The sequence below is a fragment of the Prunus persica genome, chromosome G2 (assembly GCF_000346465.2).
Source record: "Prunus persica cultivar Lovell chromosome G2, Prunus_persica_NCBIv2, whole genome shotgun sequence".
NCBI lineage: Eukaryota > Viridiplantae > Streptophyta > Magnoliopsida > Rosales > Rosaceae > Prunus > Prunus persica.
The window spans coordinates 1,253,056-1,279,356 of NC_034010.1; the positions used below are offsets into that span (position 1 = coordinate 1,253,056).

At 35.8% G+C, this 26,301-nt stretch overlaps 4 protein-coding genes across 6 annotated transcripts; 1 reads left to right on the forward strand and 3 right to left on the reverse strand.

Moving 5' to 3' along the window:
• Positions 311-4,144, reverse strand: LOC109947043 (disease resistance protein RGA2-like). Its single transcript, XM_020556402.1, has 4 exons — positions 2,535-4,144; positions 879-2,429; positions 679-787; positions 311-569 (listed from the first exon to the last, which is right to left on the reverse strand). Exons 1-3 carry the CDS (start codon positions 4,084-4,086, stop codon positions 783-785), a joined length of 3,108 nt encoding a protein of 1,035 aa, XP_020411991.1. The 5' UTR covers positions 4,087-4,144; the 3' UTR covers positions 311-569; positions 679-782.
• On the reverse strand, positions 5,224-6,229 carry LOC18786836 (LOB domain-containing protein 24). The gene is made up of 2 exons (XM_007219596.2): positions 6,074-6,229; positions 5,224-5,454 (listed from the first exon to the last, which is right to left on the reverse strand). The coding sequence occupies exons 1-2, from the start codon at positions 6,227-6,229 to the stop codon at positions 5,224-5,226; spliced, it is 387 nt and encodes a 128-aa protein (XP_007219658.2).
• LOC18785035 (cellulose synthase A catalytic subunit 3 [UDP-forming]) lies at positions 7,418-15,841 on the reverse strand. Of its 2 annotated transcripts, none has more exons than XM_020558243.1 (15): positions 15,409-15,810; positions 14,884-15,031; positions 14,425-14,620; positions 13,775-13,995; positions 13,576-13,690; positions 13,278-13,476; positions 12,370-12,636; positions 11,882-12,227; positions 11,645-11,782; positions 11,352-11,477; positions 11,048-11,260; positions 10,660-10,924; positions 9,857-10,059; positions 8,941-9,291; positions 7,418-8,328 (listed from the first exon to the last, which is right to left on the reverse strand). In XM_020558243.1, exons 2-15 carry the CDS (start codon positions 14,905-14,907, stop codon positions 7,744-7,746), a joined length of 3,249 nt encoding a protein of 1,082 aa, XP_020413832.1. In that variant the 5' UTR covers positions 14,908-15,031; positions 15,409-15,810; the 3' UTR covers positions 7,418-7,743. The 2 variants fall into 2 exon arrangements, with proteins under 2 accessions (XP_020413832.1, XP_020413833.1); XM_020558244.1 differs by having other exon boundaries at positions 7,744-8,328; positions 15,404-15,841.
• Positions 19,313-25,070, forward strand: LOC18785075 (protein FRA10AC1). 2 transcript variants are annotated; one of them, XM_020558400.1, is made up of 11 exons: positions 19,313-19,612; positions 19,699-19,766; positions 20,636-20,717; positions 20,809-20,892; positions 20,991-21,030; positions 21,181-21,226; positions 22,937-22,995; positions 23,357-23,424; positions 23,726-23,809; positions 23,934-24,045; positions 24,314-25,070. In XM_020558400.1, exons 1-11 carry the CDS (start codon positions 19,557-19,559, stop codon positions 24,410-24,412), a joined length of 798 nt encoding a protein of 265 aa, XP_020413989.1. In that variant the 5' UTR covers positions 19,313-19,556; the 3' UTR covers positions 24,413-25,070. The 2 variants fall into 2 exon arrangements, with proteins under 2 accessions (XP_020413989.1, XP_020413990.1); XM_020558401.1 differs by having other exon boundaries at positions 19,314-19,612; positions 23,934-24,004.

Consider the following 26,301-nt stretch of genomic DNA (forward strand, 5'->3'; position numbering starts at 1 on the left):
TATGCTTTGACCGCTATCTTCTGTTGTCATTGTACTTTTGTTATGGTTCAAATCAGTGATACCGGTGCGGTATGAATCCGCCAGGGAGGAGGCATTTTCTCCGCAGCATAGAATGAGTTGCTATCTAGGGAGGGAGAGAAGGGTGCTGCTGGCAAGTTCTTTAAATATTCTCTTCCGATCCACATCTAGGGGTTGATTTTATCATTCACAATTTATGGATTAAACAACATTACAAATTATAGTTGTTCACGACGAGTTTTCATATTTTTTTGTATGAAAACGATAATTGAATTAATTAACAAGATGAATGTTAACATCTCTTAATTTAAACAACCAAATTATCACTCAATCATTAACTAAAGTACAACCAAAAGATGAATACTGAAGGGAATTAACCTCATTCTTGGCAGATGAATCTGAAATTTAATTCATAAATATCAGCCATCATGACAAAATACAAACTGCTTTCACAATGTCAAAAGCCATAAGGAAATTTGAGAGTTACAAGTACAACTGAGTCACTTGTATGATCAAAGCCAGAATGCCTAATCAGTTTCTTCTTTTAATCACTGCATATCCATAAAAGAAAAATAAGAAACAGAACCGAATGTTATTATCATGTGAACATACCAACAACAAAACAATGTTAGGATCAAGGGGTCATCATCTAATACATACCTACCACATTTTTGGTGACCTGCTGTTGCACAATCACAATCAAGCCATAAGAGTTTTTAGTGGGGATCCAATCTCCACTGAACCAACCCTTAAAATTCATAACCTCAATCTGAAAAAGAAGAAAATGAACAAGTTGAGGTTGGTTGCCGTTTGAATGAAAGTGTGAATGCAAAAGAAAGAAATTAGTTAGAAAAACGCACCAATGAATAACTCTGGGATGTGAGCAATCTTGGACCAGTCCTCACCTGTTTCTTTCTGGCATCTTTGCTTTAAGATGGGGCAACTCTCAATTATCAACCTTTTTAATGAGACGAGGCAACGAAGCCCTTCTGGGAGTGATGCCAAATTAGGACAATTTGAAATACGCAGTCTCTGTAAGGAGATGAGGCGACCCATCCCTTGATCTGGTAGTGATACCAAATTAGGACAATGTTCAATTTCAAGCTCCTCAAGTAATGTGAGGTTTCCAATCCCTTCTTCTGGCACATATTCTATATCCTCAACGCCCCTAATCACCAGAGATTTTAATTTGTAAGAGGAAACAAAGGAGGAGGGAAGGACCTTCCAGCTGCATTTATGTAACCACAGTTCATCAAGATTTGGGTACAGCGGCATGGAAGTTAGGTTAGGACAACGATATATAGATAAAAAAGAAAGACAAGGAAATGAAGAAGCTGAAGCTGAAGCTGTTTCATTCCTCCACCATCCCTTGAGATTAGGGCAATCAATTAGATGAAGACTCTCTAAGGAGGGAAAGAAGGTCGTCGATGGAGAAGCAGCTGACATCATCATCACATCACCGGCGAAGCCCTTGACCTTGTCTTCTGCAGATATGTGCTCCAAATTCCTTAACCCGTGAAGATCAAGACACTTAAGAAAAGGTAAATGATCCAACGGTGGAAGATGTTGGAATCTATAACAGTCAAACAATGTGAGATTAACAATATTTGTGAGAGAATGAAACCAACTCGCAAGCCTTGCACCCGGGTATCCGTGCACGCCTAACTCTTTTAGACTCGAATGGGGCTGCAGCGCTTCCATTGACTTTATAATTACATCACTCTCCTCCGCATCATTATTTTCTCTTTTCCAATATAAAGTCAACGAATAGAGATGCCGTTTCTCCTTCAAAACTGCACAATCATAATTCAATTCTGACATTATATTTTGCTCGCACCTCAAATTTTTGATTTCCAACTCTCCTCTTAAATTCTTTAGCTTCCCTAACTCACTGAGTCCTGCACTATCCCTCAACATGGATTTGTTTTCACTCAAAACAAAATTATTCAAAGTTCGAAGACGAGTCAATTCACCCAATCCACGAGGAATCCAAGCCAAGTTGTCACAATTTGCCAAAATGAGATGCCTCAAGTTGATCAATTTCTTAATATCTCTAGGCAATTCCACAAGCAACAGACAACTATTGAGATCTAGTGTTTCCAAATTTTGAAGTTTCACTATCCAATTTGGAAGTCTCTTAATGGGATTTCCACTAAGATCAAGATATCTTAAATGTTTCATTTTCCTAAGACATTTTGGCAATTTCGTAACTCCCAATTCATTCAAACTCAACATACGCAATGACTTAAAATTTGAAGCAATTATAGCACAAAATGACTTATGGAATGACATCCCCCACCCCTTTCTTAGGAAAAGAAAAGTCCTTAGCTTATTTGATTCCAGCAAGGATGTTGGTATTTTCCATTCCGACGAAGCAACATTAAAATTGAAAGATACATCAAGAAGACGTTTTGCATCAAAATCAGTCTTATTGCGATCTATTATTGTGCTTCCCTCCCCTGCCACTTTAACAAGAAGTTCATTAAAATTGAAAGATACATGAAGAAGACGTTTTGCATCAAAATCAGTCTTATTGCGATCTATTATTGTGCTTCCCTCCCCTGCCACTTTAACAGCAAGTTCATTCATGAGATCATGCATTCTACAGCTTTTTATTATACCAAACTCATCTTTTTCTTCTTCTTGGAAAAAAGATCTCCAAACTAGTTCGTTATAATATTCATAACCAACATCTTCCAAGCACTCATTAGGATTTGAAGACTTAACGAACCCTTGTGCCACCCACAACTTAATTAATTTCACTACGGGAATCTCATAATCAGGCGGGAACAAACTACAATAAGCAAAACAATGTTTCAAATGTGATGGGAGAACATCATAACTCAGCTGAAGTGTTGGTAAAATATCATTTTCTTCTTGCCTTATTGTTGAAAGCTTGTTATTCTTGAAAGCCAACCACTCAGTTTCTGGATCTCTAGTGTACAACATCCGTCCTATGGTTCTTATAGCAAGAGGAACCCCCTGACATTTTCTAGCAATCCCCTCCCCAATCGCCTTAATGGTTGAACTCTCTGGCTCTTTTCCTTCTTGGAATGCCATTTTCTTAAACAAATACCAAGACTGCTCTTCACTTAAACCCCTTAAGTTATATGGTTGAGATGTGTCGGTTATTTTTGCAACTTTTTCACTACGAGTAGTTATTAGTATTTTACTACCTTTTCCACCGCCCATCAACAAGTCTTTTAAGGCAAGCCATTTTTCACGATTATCATTCCACACATCGTCTAACACAAGGAGGTATCTCTTCCCATCGATCTTCTTCCTAAGCTCATTTTGCAACTGATCCATGTCGAACATGTCAGTTTTTAGGATTTTCTGAACAAGTGTATCCAACTGAAATGAATTAGAGACACATGTCCACATTTTCGGCTCAAAATGCTTTTGAACCTTTTCATCGTTGAATACGAATTGGGCAAGTGCAGTTTTTCCCATTCCTCCAAATCCCACAATGGAAATGGTGGACACATTCTCTGTGTTCTTTGTAGAGATGGGATCCAAATCCAACAAAAGTTGAATAATTTCTCCTTTTTCTACATCTCTCCCTATTATTTTACCCTCCGGGACAAATGAGTGACTGACCCTCTCTCTTCTTACAAATTCTACATCTTCACGATTCCTTTCTAACTGACCAAATGTTCTATTCGAGGAAATCTCATGAAGTCTCTTGTTAAGATCTTTTATCTTATGACCCATTTTCAGCCCAAAAACAAGCTGATTTGAGCTAGAGAAGAAGATGCATACCTGCTTTGACACTTTATTATTTCCAGGCACCATTTGTCTCCACCGAGCTTCAATATAAAACTCATCGAGCACGTCATCAGCTTCATAAACTGCATCTTCTACGCTTTCGAGCCACACTTTGACTTCATTTTCCTTGGCTTGCTTTTGCTCAGCATCAAGAAGAACAGCTTGGAGTTGGGCAACTTTTTCCTTAAGCTTTCGGAGCTCATCTTTGACACCCCAAGGCAATGCAATCTCTTGCAAAACCAGGGAGCCTAACCTTCCAATGATTCCTTCTGCAATGTTGAAGAGGACTCCTTCTGCCATTGCCTTGATTCAGAATAAAAGCAGAGGTGAATTAATTGCATTAAGTTCAAGTGTTTGTTTCAAATGGTGATCGTGGAAATGGATCATCAATGGCTAGTCTTTATATAAGTCCCTGTAATTGGCATCTTTCAAGTAAACATCGGTTAGGTAAGGCATATGATTCTAGCCTACTATGTTAGTCTAAAGAATTTGTTGCTAGCAAGCAAAGATTGTTAATAGAATTAGGATCACACTTGATCTCAAGTAAAGCATTTGGAGATTAGTGAAGGATATATGCCTTGCCTCCCCTTTTAGCATATGATTCCCTACAAAATGTACGACGTGACCATAATTAAAATTCCTTCTCATTAGAGAAATATAGAGACACTTTACCACGAATTGAAGTAAAGAATAAATACCTAAAACTTATTTCTCTGTCTGAGGGTCGGATTTGATTCTTGCCACTGGCCTAAGATTGCTCACATCCAAATACCAATACGTTGATATTTATACGTCTAAAGATCTAGATTCAAAGCTTGGTTCTTCCATTTGCTAACACTTCTTGGACTTATCAGATATGCCAACCTCGCTTGTTGATTTTCTTCTTTGTTGATTCATATGGCACACCATCGGTTCCACCAAAAAAATAAAGACATACCATCTGGTACATCTCAACCAAAGATGATTTGTAGGAAAATATGGCACATTAGGATAGTATGGTCACATGATACATCTTGTACACATGTTATAATATGGGTGGACGACAACGTTAATTTTCCTCCCTTTTAGAGAATAATATCAATAAATATCCACTTATATTATATCACGTGTACAAGATGTACCACGTGGTCATACTACTATAGTATTCTATAATCACTCTAGCTCTAGCTCTAGAGAGAATTAATTAATTTCCAATGCCTTCTTTGTTTTCAAAAGTAATCATTCTAAGGCACTCTATAACAAGTGTATTACTTGTTTATCCATCTTTATTCCTCCACAATTAACCATAAATGAAACAACAATTTCAATATTTTGGTAATAATACTTGTTTTTTGTAATACAAAACAATATCGATAAAAGGAATTTTGGAGGAAGAACCAAATTGGGTGGGCCCGACATTGCTTTGTTGCTACAAGAAATTTAAGTGGGGAATTCACTTTAAATCTGCTGATCAACTTGAGCTTGAGGAGGTTCTTGTCCATCAGAGTTCATGAGGGCAATTTCAGCACGTGTTTTAGCTAATCGACATTCTGTATATATCTTGTATTTGTTGATGTATAATTGGGAAATAACCCCAATGCAGCCATAGATAAGATCCTGTATTCTACACTGAGCCTCATAACGCAAGGTCTCTGCTGCTTCAGCTCTTAGATGGGGCATGATGAGTTCCTGATAATTAATCATAAGAATCACAGTTAGAGATTTAAAAACGAGAAACCAATAGGTAATGTTAATGAAAAATATATTTTTAAGAAAAGAAATAAAAAAGCTTCAGCTCTTCAAATAGATTTACATTTTAAGAGAAAAAAGAAACTTAAAAAGTTACTACAAATATTGCATTAAAAATTTCAGAACACGACCTTCTATTCATTTCTTTCTCAAATATAATCTCTTGCTGCCAATGTGCCTTCTCTTCTCCCTCCCACATCGTACTATCACTCTATCCTTACTATCTTTCACATTAATTAATTTTCTTTTCTTTTCCAATCTTTGGTTTTTCAGTTGATTAGCAAAAATTGAGTGCAAATCTTTAGATTGTTAAACACCATGATCATGGCATGCTTAATGAGAAGAATTTTCATATAACGGAATGTCAGTGTGGCAGTATCCTAAACTAATCATGTATTGTCATATGAAAAAATTATCACTCGTAGTACCCTGGTAGTATAAATAAGTTTTTCCCGTGTGCAGAAACATCGAAAGGATAGAAAGGTTTTGTAGGGCGGGGGGGCATGGCCATTGCTTTTTAAGAATTACAAATAGTGAAGTGTCGAATGGGTAATATTACCTGGAGCATTTTGGCAACATTGCTGGCACCATAGATTCTATTAACAGAAGTAAATCTTTGAGGATCACTGGACGGAAAATAGGGAGAGAGTATGCAATCTGAAGGGCATCTCCTTCTCAAATACTTGCACGCAGCACAACGACCAGACATATTCATTTTGATCCAAATCTAGAGAATGATATCAAAATCTCATTCACATAGATTTTCTCAATCTTTTTTTTGAAGAAGATCAAATCTTAACTAGATTTTTGGTGTCTTGAGGTATTTGTATTGAGGGCTATGTGTTAGCTCTAGCTAGAGAGATTTCCAACGGCTACCTTTTTCCTTTTTGTAATTGAAGACTTACAGGGAAATTTTCTTGGCATGGTAATACTAGACTCGTAATTAGGATTTGGTTTCTCATGTAAATTATTTTTTTCATATCGTAGTCTTCCATTCAGGAAACCAGTACCTTTCTTTTATTCGTCCTGCAACTTTATATTGATTGGACCAAACCGGCTATTTGTTTATGGGACTGACTTTCATTTCTTTTTGTTAGTTTCTTAGTTTTGCCATAGCATGTTGCATGTGTAATAAGAAAAACCAAAAGTCACATAACCAATTATTTGCAGCTCTTCTTTTATCCCCGCGCGCATGATATATAATAATCCTCAAATTGGAGAAGATATTAAGCGGTGGATGAAGAATACAAGTTCCATATCAGAAATTTGACAAAATAAAATACAATATAAAATGAATGGTTCTACTACTAATATCACTGAGCCCTTTTGTAATAAAACTTCACACTTGCTAGGCTTTGTAAGTAGTTAAGTTTGGGGCAATATCGGTGACAAGCAAGCAAAGGGAAAAAAAAACAAACAAACGCAACGCAACGCAAAGAACATATAAACCTTATGAACACACACTAGCAATACCGATATTGTTCTCAACTTAATCACCTACAAAGCCCAATAAATGTAAAGTTTTATCACAAAAAGTCTCGGTGATATTAATAGTGAGACCGTTCATTATATATTGAATGAAGTTACAAACTTGGACTTAACCAAGTTGGTTGAGCGGATGTGCTTCCCACTCTACACCCGAGTTTAAATTCCCCTCAAGTAAGAGTCATTAGAAAGACACAAAACGGTTTCTTTCGCCATTATTAAACAAACACCAAGAGGCCCATGAAACGCTTGCATGCGCGATTGGGATCGTGAAAGTTAAACGATATTCTAGTTTAATTTCTTTCTTATATGCCCAAGAGAAAAATAATAATAACACCCAAAAAGAAAGTGATGGCTAGTTCAAATAGCTTGTGAAGCAAATTTGTTGAAGCATAACTAGAACAAAAGGTACTCAGAATACAGAACAAAGTTGCCATGAAATTCTAAAACTGTAATAAATTACTGTTCCACTGACAGTCCTCAGATCTCACATAAAAATAAGTTATGTTCAAAGTAGTATTACATGAAATTCACCCTTCTTACATTACAATAAAAAAAAAACATATTCTTTTTTAACCTCCTATCATCTACAGACAGTGTGTAAGCTTCATGGACAAACAGTAGACGGAAAGAACGATAAGAACAAAATATAAGACAATTAACTCCTCCCACCTCTCCAGCTTTAATTGGGCGAACAAAATAAATTTGAATTTGAATTTAACGAAAGTGACGTCGTCTTTCTGTCTAGCAGTTGATTCCACACTGCTCAACATCTGGACCGGTGACTCGTGTGGTAAAGGGATCAACCCTCACCCATAACAAAGAGAAAATTGAAGCAAGCAGAATCGACCACACGATGACAATGGTAGGAGTACGGTTCTGGCGTCCCATGAGACCTTTGAGGAAGGGATATAAATGGACGATCACCCAAAAGGCAAAGAAGAGCTTACCAAAGAGGGGACCCCATGACTGGTAACCACTGTTGATGGCATAAGATATACCCGCAACAACTCCCACCAAGTTTATGATGAGGAGAGTTGTTGGTGGGATGAGAAGGGTTGTCCATTTAAACATGTAGAGTTCAGCAAAGTCCCCGTCTTCGTCTGATGCCTTGGAGGTGACAGTGAAGTTGGTGTCAATACCAGCAAGGACTTTGAGGAGACCTTGGACGACCGCAAAAAGATGGGCTGAAACACCACCAATAACCCAAAACTGTTCATTTCTCCACCACTCGTCAATTCCAACACCACTCCACCTCATCTCTAGAATACCAGTTGCAAAGATGGAAAGAAAGAGGGAGATGAACCATATACTCGCAATGTTGCTAATCTGCAAACAGAATGAGCCAAAAAAATTAATGAAGCTGTACAACCATCTTTTAATAAATTTTCACAATACACGCAAATTGACTTGCAGAAGATATATATTCAAAGGTACATCAATATACAAACCCTATCAACTCTTAAACAAGTAGAGTTGCACTAGCACCCCTGTACTGAGAAGAGAGACTACATTGAGGCCATGTTTGATATGGAGGATTAGATGGACTAGCTTGGACTAGTAAAATGCTGCTTAGATTTCATGTGCAATCAAGGAAGAATGTGGGTGTTGTCTTCTAACTTGGAGGATTAAGGTGGACTACACATATGAGATTGATGTCTAAAACTTATCCCCATTAATCCCCTTGAAAGTGGTGGGATTAATAGATAAGTTTAGGCATGAACCTCTTATGAATGGTCCATCCTAATCCTTCCAAGTTAGAAAACAACACCCATACTATTCGTTGATTGCACATGAAATCCAAGCATTTTACTAGTCCAAGCTAATCCTCCTTCTCAAACATGGCCTCAGAGGGTGCTCTATAAGGAAGGGCAACAAGAAAAAAAATTATACAAAGACCGAGAGAACAGTCTAGCACACAAGGAAATTATGATGACAAACCTGTGGAATGATAAACTTGTTCGTAAGAAGACAGACAGCTGGCAATGTACAGTACATCAGAAGAGGTATGGAAGTGATTGGGTAAATGGTAGTGTTGACATATGCAAATCTCTCCAGCCATTTTAGCCTACCGCTGTAACCATACCAGATAGGACAATGCCGACTAAGAAGAATTTCCACAGAACCCAAGGCCCATCGAAGCACTTGGTTCAGACGATCTGAAAGATTAATCGGAGCAGACCCTTTAAAGGCTGGGCGCTTAGGCATGCAGTATATAGACCTCCACCCACGGGCATGCATCTTGAATCCCGTGAGAATATCTTCTGTGACAGAACCATAGATCCATCCAATCTGTGGGAGACAGATAATCATCATCTTAAGAGTGAACAAATATGAGGAAAAGAAACAGAAAATAAAAGGAAAACCATGGTCAACTGAAATTTTCACCCAATAGCAAAAGCTTTCAGGATGAGAGAATACACAACATGAGCAGACTAAGTCCATTGAAGATATCAGTAAGAACTGTATTTGGTGGCCCGCCCTTGTTAAAGTAGGCCATCATAAAAAAGAGAATGACTGCTCCTAAAAATTTATAAGAAAGTATAACCAGAAAGCGAGGAGGAAAAAGAAAGAACATCAGAACGTATATGAAAATTTATAAGAATTCGCTAGGACTATAAATTTCTTATGTGTAACAAGTCTCCACAGATACAGGCATATTTGACCCATGCCAAATTAGACCAAGGTAGTTCAATATTTACAAAACCACAGTTTTCCACGCAGCCAACATATTTATATCTAGACAATTGGATTTCAAAGGTGATACTTGTAACTACATTTGCAATTATTTCCTTGTTGCAATGGAAATAAAAGGATAGCATATAAGGTAACAGATACATTGGCAAGAATGTCATACCTCATTTCCCCAATCAGTTTTGTCTTCATATCCACAGCTAATAACATGAATAGCTTCTTTAAGAAGAGTTTCTGGAGTCGCAGATTGAGGAACACCACCGTTCTCCATCAGTGTGGAGGCAACAAAAACGGCAGACTGACCAAACCTCTTTTCCAGGCTCATTTGAGACATCAATAATGACTTCTCATCATCAAATCCAGCACCTGATTTTGAAAATGTGCATATGAAATGTTTTGAGTCCCAAATAATAGAATTAACAACGGACACAACAGAAAACAAGCAAATTTCAAGCATTGACCCATGATTATGCCACCTAAAAGTAGGCATGATGTATAATCAACTACCTCAATTATATTAGATGAAATTATGTACAAGCTAACACAGAGAATACACAGCAGTTGGGTTTAATGATGAGCATTTCTACATGTAAACTAAAAGAAGTACATTATTATACAGTCCAAACCACTCTTTTTGGAAGGAACAAAGTATAAAACAGTACAATTAGTTAGACATTGATATGAAACATTATACCCAGAATGTTCATCAGATATGCTGCCATAAATGAGACATAGCATGTTACCCATAAATGATATACACATGCTACCCACAAAGATGACTCAGTCAACTTTGTAGTAAAAATTACTCAAGCACTGATTAGGTAAAAAGCTAAGAAAGAAACAGAAGACTGGCAATTAGTATCACCTTTCAGTCTGTAGTACTATACTCAATACCCCTTTACACAGCCCAAAACAGATGCGACCCATACACCTACTAATGACACAAAACAGAAATTCTTAAATTACCTTCCACCCCCTCTTCAATATCCTCTAGACTGAAAATCGGCACAGTAGGATCCACATGCTTGTTTGATTTCTTCTTGTCTGAGCCCTTTTTACTTGATTTTGAACCCTTCTTCCGTGATCCCCCACAAAGTGAAGATACAAACCCATCTTTCTTATGCTTAGGCTTAACAGGAGGTTCATAACCATACAAGGCTGTTCTATTGAAGACACATCCAGTACCCACATAAACCGGGCCTTGAATGCCATCTAAACCTCTCAAGTTAATCTGAAATCCAGAAGGAAATGTATAAACATACAAATCAGGCTATGCAAACCCACTGTGCTAGACTTGTAACTACTTAATACAGAAATCTAGTTTCTGTGATGACTGTAAGGATGGAGAACTTACATCAAAGAAAACAGTATTACGATTGGCATATCGATCATTTCTATCAATACCATCAAATCTCTGTGGAAACTGAACATAGCACACATTTTTTCCAAGGTTAGGATCCATTAGAAAGCACATAGCTTCCCTCAAGGCCTTACTGTTGTTAATGTAATGATCACAATCAAGATTCAACAAGAAAGGTCCATTGGTGAGGACTGCTGATACTCGAACCTACAAGAGAGTTGTTTTGACCATCAGACGGAGACAAACTTAATTCTAAAGAGAAAAACTAACTCTAAAAATAAAAAGAAAAAATACGCACAAGTGCATTCATAGCACCAGCCTTCTTGTGATGTTGGAAACCTGGACGCTTTTCACGAGAAACATAGACTAAACGTGGTAGTTCATTACCATCAGCATCGAGCCCTCCACTTTGGCCTAAGAAAACCTGATAGGTGGCAAAATAAACACAAATCTTAGTACAAAATGATGCTGATACAAGGAATCATATAATTTAAACTTTGCTTCAGCATTCCGAATGAGCTATCAATCAGTATCAACTTCAATAGCTTGCCCCTGAAGCATAAAGAGATTTGTCACGCAATATATAGCAACCTGAATCATTCCTGGATGGTCTCTAGTATTATTTCCAGGCCATGGAGTACCATCTTGCATGATCCATCCTTCTTCAGGTATTTTTGTGGCCTTTGCAACAAGCCCATTAACACGAACTTTAAATTCTTCATATTCTCTCTGAAACCAAAAAGGAAAGAATATCAATAAGGAGCAGCACTGTTTTGAAGGGGCAGACTGAAAGGAGCAGCTATTTAGATTTGTATGCTGAGGACTTACCTTCATCGCTCTACGATCTTTGACGAATGATGGTTGAACTTTATCCTTCAAGTAATCAATCTTCTGTGTAAAGTACCATTCAGGAGCCCGAGGCTCAATGGCATACTTCTTGCAGAAAGGGACCCATTTCCTAGCAAATTCTGAAGTTTCAGACAGAGCTTCAAACGTCAACATTGCTGCTCCATCATCAGAAACATAGCAGGAAACCTTGTCAACTGGGTAGTCAACTGCAAGAATAGATAGCACAGTATTTGCTGTCACCATAGGAGGCTCCTTCAATGGATCGACAGTACTGACAAAGATGTCAACAGCAGCTAACTGTGATGGTTCTCCTTCTCGGTCATATCTGAAACCCAAATGGAATTGGAATTAAAACTCAAAATACAAGGACAACTTCAAAGCTGAAATGACACTGCTACTTGAGATTTGAAGGCACATTTTATCACTCATATATAACTGAGGTATAACTGCAAAGAAATTTTTCCCACCTCAAAGAAAGTCTGTCAAGATATGTTTCACGATTTACAGGGAGCCACTTAGGGAACTGATCGAGTATCCAGGATATTGCAAACCAAATCTCACATATGACTGATATTAACCACAGAGCGTAGGCATTGGGCACAGGATTTGTTAATCGATAGTGCAAGAAAATACAGAGGATAACAAGCCGCAGAACAATGACCATCCTGTAAGGATTTATTCTAGATGATGGAATAGAGACCTTTCTGGAGAGAGGCTGCCTTGCTTCATCATTCCTGCAAAATAGAAAAGAGTATATATATGAAAATCAGCTCTTGCTACACTGTTATTAGATAACAAGGGAGAAAACATGTCACTTAAATTAGGATACAGCAAAGTTCTTAAATTAGGATACAGCAAAGTTCTGTGCTACAGATTACTACGTTCACAACTACGGGTATAACAAAGGTTAGAGTTGAATTTTCATGTACCAGGAAAGCTTATGTAACCAAGACAAGTAGCAAGTTTTAAGGTTCTCGGCCTTGCTAAAAACTATCAACAAACCCAGATACTAAAGCAGCCTCAATTATAGTACAGAGAACAATAAAAAATTCTCAGTTCAATCAAGACAGAACCCACAATAACAAGTCGTCAACAAGCACATCAGTGCTGGTGTCTATATCTCCACCTGACATTGTATTAGATTTTGAACACTGTTCACAACTACTGATAAATGAAGGTTCCCCTAGCCCCTCCATTTCTTATTAGATTTTAAATTGTCCTGGTGCAGTAAACCTTACATTCCCAAACAAGAACAAACTTTAAATTTATGTGTCTTGGCAAAAAAAAAAAAAAAACACTATTAACAAGACCAGACACAAAAGCAGGATAATTATAACTACAAAGAAAAAGAAAATTCAAAAGAAACAGAACCCACAATAAAGAGTCGTCCACAATCACATCGGATCTGGCGTCAATATCTCCACCCCCTCTTTCTGAAGTAGCTTGGCCAGTGCTCATTGGAATAACATTCTTCTCCTGCTTCATCTTCCAGCCATCCACTCTCTCTTTCCAAGCTACATTTCCAATCCCAGGAGAACCAAACTCCCTCACAGGATCGACAACCCTTATATTAGCTGCACAAAGAATATAATTAAGGACCTTGGAACAATATTGGCAGGAAACTACGGAAAGAAACAGAGAACGCGTCACATAAGAGATGTGGAGAGACATACGGGATTGATTTACATCTGATGCATAAGGAATAGGATGGGCACGCTTTCCAGCACCAATTCCAGGAGATGCCATCGAAAGGCGCTCTGGTGATGCGGCAGATAGTTCTCCGGAAACCTAAAATTGGCAATTTGAAATGGTAAATTCCAGTACAAATTCCACATTAAGAACCAAAATAGCCCTCCAAATGTATTGGCCTACCTCTTGTCCATTGGTGAGTAAAGGGATATGATTGTGAGAAACCTCTTTATCATAATTTGGAGCCCCAATATCCTCTCCTCGGCCATATGTCATATGCCAGCTCAACATGCGCTCCGCAATCTTTTGCTTCTCATTTTGATTTTCTGAAGTATAGTTGAAGTCACTGGTACCATCATCAGCATCACCATCCTCTTCTCTATCACCAAGAATTGCAGGACTTCCTAAAATCAACCACACACACAAAATGAAGTAATTACAGCCACAAAATCGTGATAAAAACAATCAATGTCTTGCAATATAGCAATAATTCAAGAAGATGTGATGAAAAGTTCTTTCCCATTAATTAACCAAAGAGAACTTCCAAATGAAGTTAAAACCTCTTGCTTGTATAGGAATATCCTTCAGCATGTGTATTGGTATAGAATAAGCACAAATTCACATTCTATAAAATTAAGTAGTTTGGCCTTTTTTCAGACAGATTTATGACTGTAACATGTATAATCAACTCAAAATCTAATGATTGACACAATCGAAGAAATCCAGATGTCATCAACTTAAACAGAAAATTTTGGAATAGCAAACAACTTCACTAAAAAAATTTCCACGTGATGGAAAATAAAGAAATTAAACTAATTAGGAATCTTACTAACCTTTGTGCCTCTTGTATCTGGTTTTGCATTGAGGGCAAGACTGATTCCCATCCTTCCTCTCGTACTCATAGCATGGCCTGCAAACAGGAAAGGCACAGACGTCGCAGGCAATGAATGGTTCCCCATCTGCAGTCTTCCCAACATTATCCCCACAGATCTGACAGACCTGACCCCCCAGGCTCTTGACGGGCTTTGCCTAAGTAGTTAAACATAAATAACCAAAATTTAGTGAAATGCAATGATGATGACTGTCATGACGATGGTCATGGAACTGGTGCTGATCGTGACAGTGATAGTGAACAACCAAAATTAGTTGCAATATCAGTCCCTTCACACACTCCTGGAATCACAACAGTATCCACTCCAACCATTTCACCCATTAGGGGAACTTACTTTCTCCCAATTTCTCATCGAACAGAAGGAAAATTGCAAAACCAATAGAATGATTGGGATACTTACCCCAGTTTCTCCTTCTGACTCCATTGACACCCTCTCCTTTGCTTAGATGTGAGCAATGGATCAAAATGCTTGTTAAGTCTCAACAAGATCTATACATGCTCTCAGTACTTTTTTTCCACTTCAAAATCCCCAGATCTGGGTTAAGCACCTGTAAAAAGGAAGGTGAAATCAGATTTTGCACCACTCAACAAGCAATCTCTGCACCATAGATCACTTCTGAAAAGTGAAAATTTCTTCGGAAATGGAAGAGAACAAGGGGAAGTAAAATTTGAAACTTCGGAGTTTCCATTATTAAGAAGCCAATCACACTGAATAGTTTATTCAACTCTGGCAAATTAAAATACGGCTTTTCCTCGGTTTTCTCGGCAACCAAACAGTTTGTAATTTGTTACATCCGCTGCAGAACAGCACAGTGAACATTTCCAAATCTTATCTTTAATGTAAGAACAACATAAAGCTGAAGAATAAAGATAAAACAAAAACTGATCAAAGCTAAAATCCGCCAACAACAAAAACATACCTTACCTCAAAAAGAACCGATCTTTATCACTAATCTTTTAAATCCAGGAAACCCAATTGAACCCACTTTCAAATAAACCCAAATCGATCCAATTCTCCACCAGATCTCAGAAAAAGAGAGAAATTGAAAAACCCAGAAAACAAGTTCACTGCTTTGGAGACCAAAGATCAGAGAAGAGACGGAGAGAAAAGGAGGGAGTGATTTTATTGATCGACTGAAGCAGACAAAACCACAATGCCAATCACAACTCTCTCTCTAAAAAGGGTCTCACTCCGTGTATAGCTGTAAATGGTTATATAATAATGGGTTGGTATAGAAGGAAATGGCTTAAGAGAGACGAAAGAGACAGAGCAACTACAAGCTTGTAGACTCTCTCACTCAAAGAAGTCCCACCGACAGTCTTAGATACAGAGATGCATTGGTTGTATTGTACAAAGGAGAAAACACATCCATCTACCTCAATAATTTGATCTTCTGATTACCTCGTAAATTTGCAATTTTATGTTTAAAAAATGTGAAATTAATAAAATTTGCAAAACAAGAAATAAAAGTAAACGCAAAACAGTTCTAGGTTGTAGCATGTAACAGCCGAGCTGGATGACTTGTGAGGTTATTTTACTGACAGTGTTTTGTTGTCTGTCTTAGAAGACTATGGATTTGCCCGAACAAAAAAAAAGACTTCGGATTTGCTTGTACAGTTGTCCACACGGTACAATAGTGCTAGTTTTTTTTACCATGGTTAATGAGCTCCTGCAACGTCACTCCTATCTTTTTTCCTATATAATTTTTTTTTAAATACAAATAATTCCTATATAATGTTTATGGTAAGAAGAAGATAGATGTTTTACAATATCTGTTTTTATCAATTGATTTATCTGTCATTTCTGTATATGCATAAAGAAAATATGATAAATAAATGAAATACACAATATGCTAAATTCCCCTAATCTCAATCAATGTTGCTTTCTTTAACAAGTAAAACACATGCGCCATTCTTTATTTATTTATTTCATCTTAACATGGCATTCTAATGCAAGCATCTTGCTTGATTGATGATGTTTACAACTTTCTTATTACAAATCTTGGTGGTGACAAAGATATTTTCAAATACGTTCTTTAGTTTGGATAGATTGCATGAAATTTTAACAAAAATTAAACGAAAGTTTTAAAACGAAAAGTTTATCATAGAGTTCACAATAGAATTCAATTGTCATTATATAGTATGAGATCTAACTTATAACTCAAGTGGTTAAAAGTGTATATTCTACACTCGAACACTCAAAATTTTGTGTTAGAATCTCCTTTCTCCAATATCATTTATAAAAGAAAAATAATTATCATTACACACTTACAATATTTAAGTAATTATATATTATAAATATTATGGAAAATGTTATTTTAAATGGGTTAATTAACCCATCATGTACTTTGTTATAGCCTTTAACATGCACATATATCTATGAAAACACTCTCACATACATTTTTAAATGGTATGTAACCACTCCATTATAATTTCTTGTTAGTGAGTCAATTGGCTAACCGATCATATAAACTATTGTATGGGCCACATCAACTATATCAAGTTCAAGTGCTTAAAAAATACTAGTAATAAATGTCGAAAATGGCATAAAATGAGTCGACAAATAAAAACAATGTCTTGGCTCTTGTGAGGTGGTGAAGGAGATGCTTTTGCTAAATTGATCAAAACATAAAGAAGAGATTATTCAAACTAGTCAAAACGATAAAATTTAATTAGAGAAGTAAAATTTAAACGTGCATCAAACGGGTTAGCGCAATGTTATGTTCTTTTTCATTTAGTCAACTGGGAAGAGATCATTCAAATTTGTGACCTTTATTTCCAACAACATTGGAAATAGAATATCCCCACCAAGAACTAATTAATGCATAAAAATGTTATTCATCTATCATTTTCAAACATATGCCAACGAGTCTTGTTCCTTCTAGCTCATAAACATACGATAAGTATGTGTTGTGAAGGAGAGGTGAGCACAACGGTTTGGTTAAGTTTTAAGTCTCAAACTGTACATTAAGCCAATGAAACATCACAATTCGAATTGGTTTGGTTCAATCCTCAACCTAATAGCATAATATAACTAAATCAATCTTTTTAGTGATCGGTTTAGTTTGGTCATTTTCATACAATCAAGAAGTTTACATTCTCATACATACATCAAATTCAAAGGTAACTTCATATTATAAGTTGAACAATAGTTGTAAAAAAACATATTGGCCTTGGAGATAGAGATATTTTTATTTAAAAAAATCATGTCATCAAATCAAAAGAATTTAGGGACTTTAGTTATTGGTATTGAATGGTTGATATAAATGTGTTGGATAAACAATAGGCTTATTATCACAAAACGTCCTTAAGGTTTATGAAACTATCAGATTGTATACTTAATGTTTTTTTTTTTGTCATTCGTGATCCCCAAGGTTGTGTCACTCGTAATCCCCAAGGTTTTTTCGTGGCATAAATATATATGTATCACAAAACATCCCTGAGGTTCACACACTTATCACAAATGGTCCCTAAGAATTTTTTAAATTTTTTTTAATTTAAAATTCATAAAATTTTAGTTTTCTTTTTAAAATTATTTATAAATGAAAAAACCATTTATAGAAGGATTTTAATCTTGAAGACCATTTATGAACCCTAAACCCTTAGTTTTTTCATTTTTAAATTTTATGAATTTTTTAAAAACTCCATTAGTTTGTTGATGTGGCATATATATGGAGCCCACATTACAATAATATAGTGCCACATGTATTTAAAATATGATATGTATTTTTAAATAATTTAAAATTCAAAAAATTTTAAAAAGAAAACCAAAATTTTATGAATTTTAAATATAAAAAATTAAAAAATTTCGTAGGGACCATTTCTAATAGGTGGGTAAACCTCAGGGATGTTTTGTGACATATATATTTATGCCACATCAGCAAACTAACGGAGTGTTTGACGGAACCTAACGGCAAGGACCATTTGTGATTACACATGTTAATCTTGAGGACCACGAATGACACAAAAAAACATAAAGGATGCAGTCTGATAGTTTTATAAACCTTAGGAACGTTTTGTGATAATAAGCCTAAACAATAATAAGAGATGGGCATTGGTGCACAAAAATGGGCCAAGCTGAACCACCGATTTTTTTTTTAATAAAATATAAATTAGTTATTACATCTGATCAAACTGATGCGATCTAATATCTCAGAAACCCTGGAGTCGTCAAACCGCATTGATCACGTGGCAACTTGTTTGTGGGTACAAATCTAAGCTACGGTGCACCCCATTGCATGTAATCACAACCACTTCAGATGCCCCAATCGCCTCTCTCGTTCATCAATCGTCTCTTTCTCTTATGAGTCGAACACGCATAGAAACTTCTCAAGTCTCAACCCAAATTTAAGGCAATCCTCTCTCTTTTACTTCTTCCTCTTTGTCATTTATGTAACTCACGTATGGAAGTATCAATATCAATGATTGTTTTTATTACGAGCCTATTTTGAGAATATTTAAGTATCACATATTTTTTTTAAAGCGAAAATGCCTAATCAAATTACTAGACCACATTGTAAATGAACTAAAAATTAAATGTCAATAATTTAGAATAAGGAAAGGGTACTGATTTTCCCACTCCTCTTTTATCCACTTACACTCTATTTTTTTAAAATTGTATGTTCTCACTTCTCTTTTGTTCACTTACACTCCCTTTTATCTTATAGTAAAAAATATTAAAAAATAAAAGGGAATGTAAGTGGATAAAAAGGGAGTGGGAAAATCACCACCCTAAGGAAATGGTTTTTATTTTTTATTTTTACATGAGTCGTAAAATAGCAACAACAATTAGTTAATTTTTTATTTACTTAAAGGAAGGAATATCAAAATGTTATTTGTCAATAAGAAAGTAATGAGCCGAAGTATTTGCCAAGAGAAAAAGCAGTAGCGGGGAGGGCAAAAAGGACAGGCCTTTGTTTCGTAGAGTGTCTTCCGTCCGCCTCCTAATAGGTTCTCGGCGATCGAGCCGCTTGAAAGCTCCTTCTGGCCCCGTCACTTGGAGTTGGATTCATATAGTGTGAATTAGGGTTTAGGGTTCACTGAAGCACACGCAACAACAACGAAATAGAAACTATGGCGTCGTTTGGGTCTTTAAAATCTGCAATCTTCGACAGAGAAGCGAGAAAACAGTACCGTTCTCCCTCTTTAACTTTCTCTCTCTGATCAATTTTCCGTTGAATTTTTTGATTCAATATTTTTTCTTTTGGGGTTTCAGGCAGTACCAGGCTCACATTCTTGGCCTCAACGCTTACGACCGTCACAAAAAGTTTGTTAAAGATTACGGTTCGATTTTTCAATCCAATTTTCTTAACTAGTATCATTTTGGCGTTGGTATAATGAAAATCCCTGAAGAAATGGCAATTTTGGAACTTCGAATGATACATGTATGCATCATTTGAAGCTAAGTTTTTGTTAAGGAAGGACATTAAGGAAGCATGCACAAATAGTGAGCTCTTTATTTGTTGAATCCTAATGTCCTAAAGCAAATGGATGATGAACAGTCTCCTCCACTTAGAAGGAAGGGAGGCTACAGTTGTCCATACAAGTACATATATCATACTTCAAATCGTTGGTTTTTGTTTTTTGTTTTTTGTTTTTTTTTTGTTTGTTTGAATAAACCATGTAAACAATGTAAGCTACTGGATCCTTGGGAAGGTAGCTTCTTATTGCTAGACTTTGGAGTTATTAGATTTTTAAAAGCCATGATAGCTGCTGGCTGGAAGCTTCATTTTTATTGCCATTTTAGTGTTTACAATTTTGTTCTGTAAGTTTTTTGTTCATCTACATGTATTGCTTTACCTTTTAAGCTTTCCACTTTATCAATGTGAATATTTTTTCTCTCTTAATCCAAATTCCATTGTGTTGTTTCTGGGACTTGAATAGGACTGTTTTTGTGTATTTTTTTTCTTATTTCTTGTTGACTGTAGTGTATGCACAACTTTGTATCTGGTTTCAATACTGTGTAATTTTTTTTTTACTTTTATCATTTAATCCTGTTTATTTGAGGCACAAATTGGATTTTACCATATGGCTGAGGCTCCAATTGGTTGTTTCTTTATAGTTCAGCTTTGGCAATTGGATAGTAGTTATCAATACCACTGCATTTTCCTCTTGCAGTTATAGCACATCTTGATGAATACTTTATGTTGCAGTTAGCTTTTATGGTAGAGAAGAATCTTCACATGTCAAGCTGCCAGTCAAAACTGATCAAGACACCCTAAGAGAAGGGTATCGGTATGTAAGCTGTAATCCATGTTCTTTCATGTGGTAGGTTGCACCTGCATTTTTAACATTCATACTTCTTGGTATCATTTGTTTATGCTAGGTTCATAAGATCCGAGGAAGATGATATGGACCGCTCTTGGGAACAAAGGCTGGTTAAGCGATACTATGACAAGCTGTTTAAAGAGTATCCTTTGCAAACTGGTGCTATTTTCCTGTAATTGGTTTGAATATTGAAATTTATATCAACTTGTTTAGCCTTTGGATGCCTTAAATTTATTCAAGATACTGCATAGCGGACATGTCACATTACAAGAGTGGTAAGGTCAGTAGTTACATCGATACAAAAAAAAAATTCCGAAGATCTTTTTTTTTTTTTTTGGGTAATTGGATGGAGTATTGAATGTTATAATGTATACCAAGCCATATTGTGTTAAAAAGAACGTTTTCTGATTTCCCACAATTCTCTCTTTAGATTGGTCTGAGGTGGAGGACAGAAAAGGAAGTTGTATCTGGTAAAGGTAATGTTATTCTCTTCATTGACTACAAAGATACCCCTATCATCTAACTTCTCTTAGTTACTTAAACAAATATGTTCTCTTGCTCTCTCTAAAGTCTCAAGATTCTTGTTCATTGAGTATACAGTCGAAGTTGATATTTCTTTCCAAGATTGTTGGTAGTGAGTAGATCTTTCTTTTGAAGGATCAGTAAAAAAAATTAAAAAAAAACCCTGGAAGATACTATGTTGTAGTTGCCCAGTTTTAGTTAGTGCTTGTTAATTAAACCAAGTTTGTGAAAACTAGGATGCAGAATTGTTTGATTCAAATATGAAGTTGACAATTTTGTAAATTAAAAAAAAGGGAAAAGAATATGTATAAGATAATGAAATAGAGAATTAGATGATTTCATTTAAAAAATTCAGTAGGACACCTATGGGGCAACAATTACTAAACATTGGGGGAATCTGTAAACACTGAAACATGATAAGATTTTAAAAAATGGAAATGTTGTTGGATATACCCAAAAGAGGAATTTCTTGAAAGGAGTGGGAAGAAGCAACACCCCTAACCCTTTTAAGACTTGATTCAATTTCCTATAAAAATAAAAATCCAAATGGGATTGTGGATCTCAAAAATAAAAATCCAAATGGGATTGTGGATCTCAAAGAAAATCTCACAATGAAAACAAACAGTAATCACCAACTGATCTGAATGATGTAAAGGTGAAGCCCATGGACTTTTGACCACCTTTTTTTTAGAGTACGAAAAATAGAGACAGACTTTGACCAGAATCATCATTATAATCTCAGGCATAAAAAATTACATTATCTTTCATGACTATACCCATTATCTGTATTATCACTTTTAATATCACAAGTCTGGTTATCAAGACTTTGTTTTGGCTGGCCGTTTTACATGTTGTAAAATACCCTTTCACCTGCCATTTTCACTGTTATTGCACAAAATGTGATTTTGTCACCACCGGAATCTCTTTCAATTGTAGTTTCATTCTTATAGTATTTCTCTTATATGCACAATAAAATGCTTATCTCTGATGCCATGTGCATTCTCTTATGCTAATCAGAAATTTTCCATTCATTCTTATATCAAATCAGAATGAGTAATATTAGTTCATATCATTATTTATTTATATTAAATAACAGTTAATTAAAATATAGCTATGATTAATTTTTATTTATATTAAATTATAATCTAAGTAGAGCATGTGGATCTTCGACCTTCTAAAATGTAAGTAGAATGCCACATCTTGCAGAATTAAATTTTGGCCTGAACTTTCACATGTGTCATTCAAAATTTCAAAGTAATTTGGTTTCCTTCGTTTGGAAAACCCACAGTTTTTGAGTTCGTCAAAATTAATTCTCTTGCATAAAGTAGTTGAAATGCCACCATACTATTGCCTTGTATGATAACAATAGCCAATTTGGCTTCTGTAATCAAAGAGATGTTAAGTTCCCTACACTCCTTCATTCTTCTCCCCTCCGCCTGACTCGTTCAAATTCTTTATTCTCAAGAAGCCAAAAGAAAAAGAGAGGGCCTTCCACTTCCAAGAGAAAAAAAAATGGCCATATGCAAACTAAAAACTCCTAGGCCGACCCTGTTTGACTTAACTTTTACCTTTCAGTGTTTATGATGTATCATCTTATTCGTAATGAGTCTCCGAAAGGGAATGGAGCTGGAGTTTAGAATTGACTTGATATTATTTTCTGACAGGGCAGTTCGTATGTGGTAACAAACATTGTGATGTAAAAGATGGTTTAGCAAGCTATGAGGCAAGTGTCTACTAATTAGTCATGATGATTGATCTTTAAGTATTTAATGGGGTGCAAAATTTATTGACTTATTTGAAAAGGCGAGCTGGTAGTTGTGCATTTCATGTCATGTAGGAGTAGGCCTCTCTCTCTCAAAATTTTCATCAATAGTTTTGGTAAGATGACCTACCGTATGACATTAATATTTACAAAAAAAATTCATCAGCTCTGAACGTCTATTTTAAATCTCAAAATATATGTTATTTATTTTTAGTGTTTAAGCTCCTGGACTAGGATAGATAACTTTTCCTGCATCTTTTAACTATATTTACGCCACTTGTAAAAAATTTGTGGCTTAATTGTTTTGAATGTTATTTTGCAGGTGAACTTTTCTTATTTTGAAGCTGGAGAAAACAAACAAGCCCTTGTCAAATTGGTAACTTGTGAGAGGTAGTCAGTGTTTACTAATACTGTTTTAGGTTCTTTCTGTATTTTCTGTTGTTAGTTCTCATTAGATAAAATTCATCATGTGTTATGCTGCAATAAATCAAATTTCATTTGCTTATAATTATTAAAATTTACTTTAGACCCTCTTTGTTTTATTATTATTATTTTTTAATGTCTTTTGTCAATTCCTTCAGTGGTGCCCTGTGTCACTATATGTCACTCGGTCTGCATTCTTGATTGATTTGTTCTATTTAAAATGACTTGGTCTGATTGTATGCCCTTTGATGTTAACGGTTCCTAACAGATGTTCAGAAAAGCTTCATTACAAAAGACGGAAAGAGAAAGAGCAACTGGAAAAAGAAAAGAAGGAAGTGAACAGAAGAAAGAGGTATCAGCTTGATTTGCGTCTTTTTCACATAGGACTCTTCCTTTTTTGGGGGGCTTCTTTTAGTAAGGGTAATCTGATTTTTGCTATTAGACTGTACAAAAGCTAACTGATACTCTACTTGCAGGAGTCGGTCAGGGGATGATGATGATGATGATGATGATACTGACAATGAGGGAAACAAAGAAAGGAGTAAAGGTTTGGATGGATTTCTATGTATACATATTTTTCAAATACTAGTAAGTTTACATGCTGAGATGACATTGTGTACATGCAGATTGCAAACGATCGAATATCTTTCTTCAGATTGTGGCTTTTATCTTTTTTAAATAAAAAAATGTTTTTATCATGCATCTTTATTGGCCCTTTGCATTTTTTTGGTCAAGGAGGATAGCCTTTTTTCAATAGACCGTAGGAAACACATTTAACATGGCTGTAAAGCTGAGACATCATTCTTTATTCCATACTCATAACTGTAGCTTACACCGGTTAGAAATTTTGTTGCAGCGAAAAAGGCTTCAATCTCTACTAGTGAACATAGAGCTGATGATGATGATGACGACTTTGATGAGTTTCTTGAGGGAATGTTTCCTTGATGTTTGCTAGTTAAGGGCTGCCCTCACTCCTCCAAATTGCCAATGCCATCAAACATAATGGAAGGGGATAAAATTTGACTAAAGTGATAGTTGAGTTCTGAATTATAGGTCAGCTGGATCATTTGAGTTGTAAAAATTTTGTCAAGCTGCAGTGGTAATCACACTCACTGACAGAAAGCAAAGTGAAACCTATACCTGAGGCAGGTTGAAGAATATCTAAATATGAAATCATTTGTGGAGGGCCATGAAATGCTGAATTGTTTTGCCTTTTACATAGAAAGGTTTTTAGCATGTGCAATTTGGGAGGCAGACAGTTTCAAAGTCAACTAGAAGAGGCAGAGACAATAGAACAGCTACGTTTGGCATAGTGTTCTTGTTTGTAATTTGAATACAGCAACAATCTAATAGTGTTCTAATCATCACCATAATAAATAGATAGCATCTGGTTTGTCTTTCGCAGGGAATGCGGTGTCTTATAGACTTGCTTCTGAAACTTGAAAAACTGGAAGCTCTTTTTTTGTTTTGTTTTGCTATTGTTGGTTTGGTTCTTTCATTGTATTAGGCCTGTATATATTTGTGCTATAATCGTTATTAGAAGAAAATCTTTCTTTCATTCTGACAAGTAAATGGAAATTGTCCTAAACTAATGATAGGATTGATTTGTATTATTTCTTGGTACGATTTTCTTCATTGTTATTTGGGCTATTTTCGTGTTTTTTGAGCCCGTTTACTAGGCAACAATAATCGTGGGCAAGAATTCTATAATAATGGCCTTATATATGGTTCTTAAGTGAGGTCATATTTTTTAACTGTTAGATCAAATTGGTTAGCTTAATCCAACAATTAAGCGATATGATCTCACCTAAGGGTCATATATAAGGCCCTCATTATAGAATGACTCGTATGGTGAGCTGGTTGGTCAATGCAAGGGACAATAAAACTTTTATTTAATATGTTTTTTCGTTGGTATGATCAAAAAAAGCACGAGGGAATATTCTTTCTCAGTTAACACAAGAAACAAGTTGTCAACATCTGCTGCCCAAGCACATATAAGTTTTTCCTAATGTTTGTTTATGAAAATGTTATGGAACATAACGTTACTTCTCTATTCTTTTTGTTTTCAAGTTCAAACTAAATCCTACGTTGATTTGCAATATGATAGATTGCATTGTGCATCGCACATGTGCATGATTTGATACTAGTCATTGATTTGTATGTTACATATCACATACAGTTCAAATGACTAGAATCCAATCATTATTACAAATCAATGCTAGCATTTGTAAACTTGAAAGTGAAGGCATTTTTCTTTTCATTGACGCGAGTGTTGGGAAGAAAGAGCACAAAATTCTTGCGAACAAAGTTGATGATACCACGACACGAGAAAAGTTAAAAAAGACACAATAACACTAAAAAAGATTTATTAAAAGTGTTTTCTACTCCAGAACAAGATCTAGCTTTTTTTAACATTGCTTTAACGTTACATTTGGATCCTTGAAGAAGAAGGGAAGAATGAATGCATGGGGCAAACTTTCGCCACGTGTTGCCACCCTAATGTTCATGAGAAGGCCAACCTACGAGCACGTGCTACGAGACACGTGGGTGCCCATCTGGTGGCCAAGTCTCATGCGTGGCAGAAGTAGCACAGGCTTTGGCTGCTACCCTTGTTCGTTGGGCTAAATGCTTGATGGGCTTTGTCGACTGTAATAAACTATTAATAAAACGTGGCAGATTGTGGGACCCTTAGACATGCTACTATACTGACACGTTGTGGCATCCATACAGTTACAAAGTTCACGCTGGCAAAGTTTTGAGACTTTAAAAAACTCGATTAATTATTATTCTTTTCAGAGTAGAAAATATAATATAAAAAAAGCTTTACCTGCCTTAAAGCCCTTG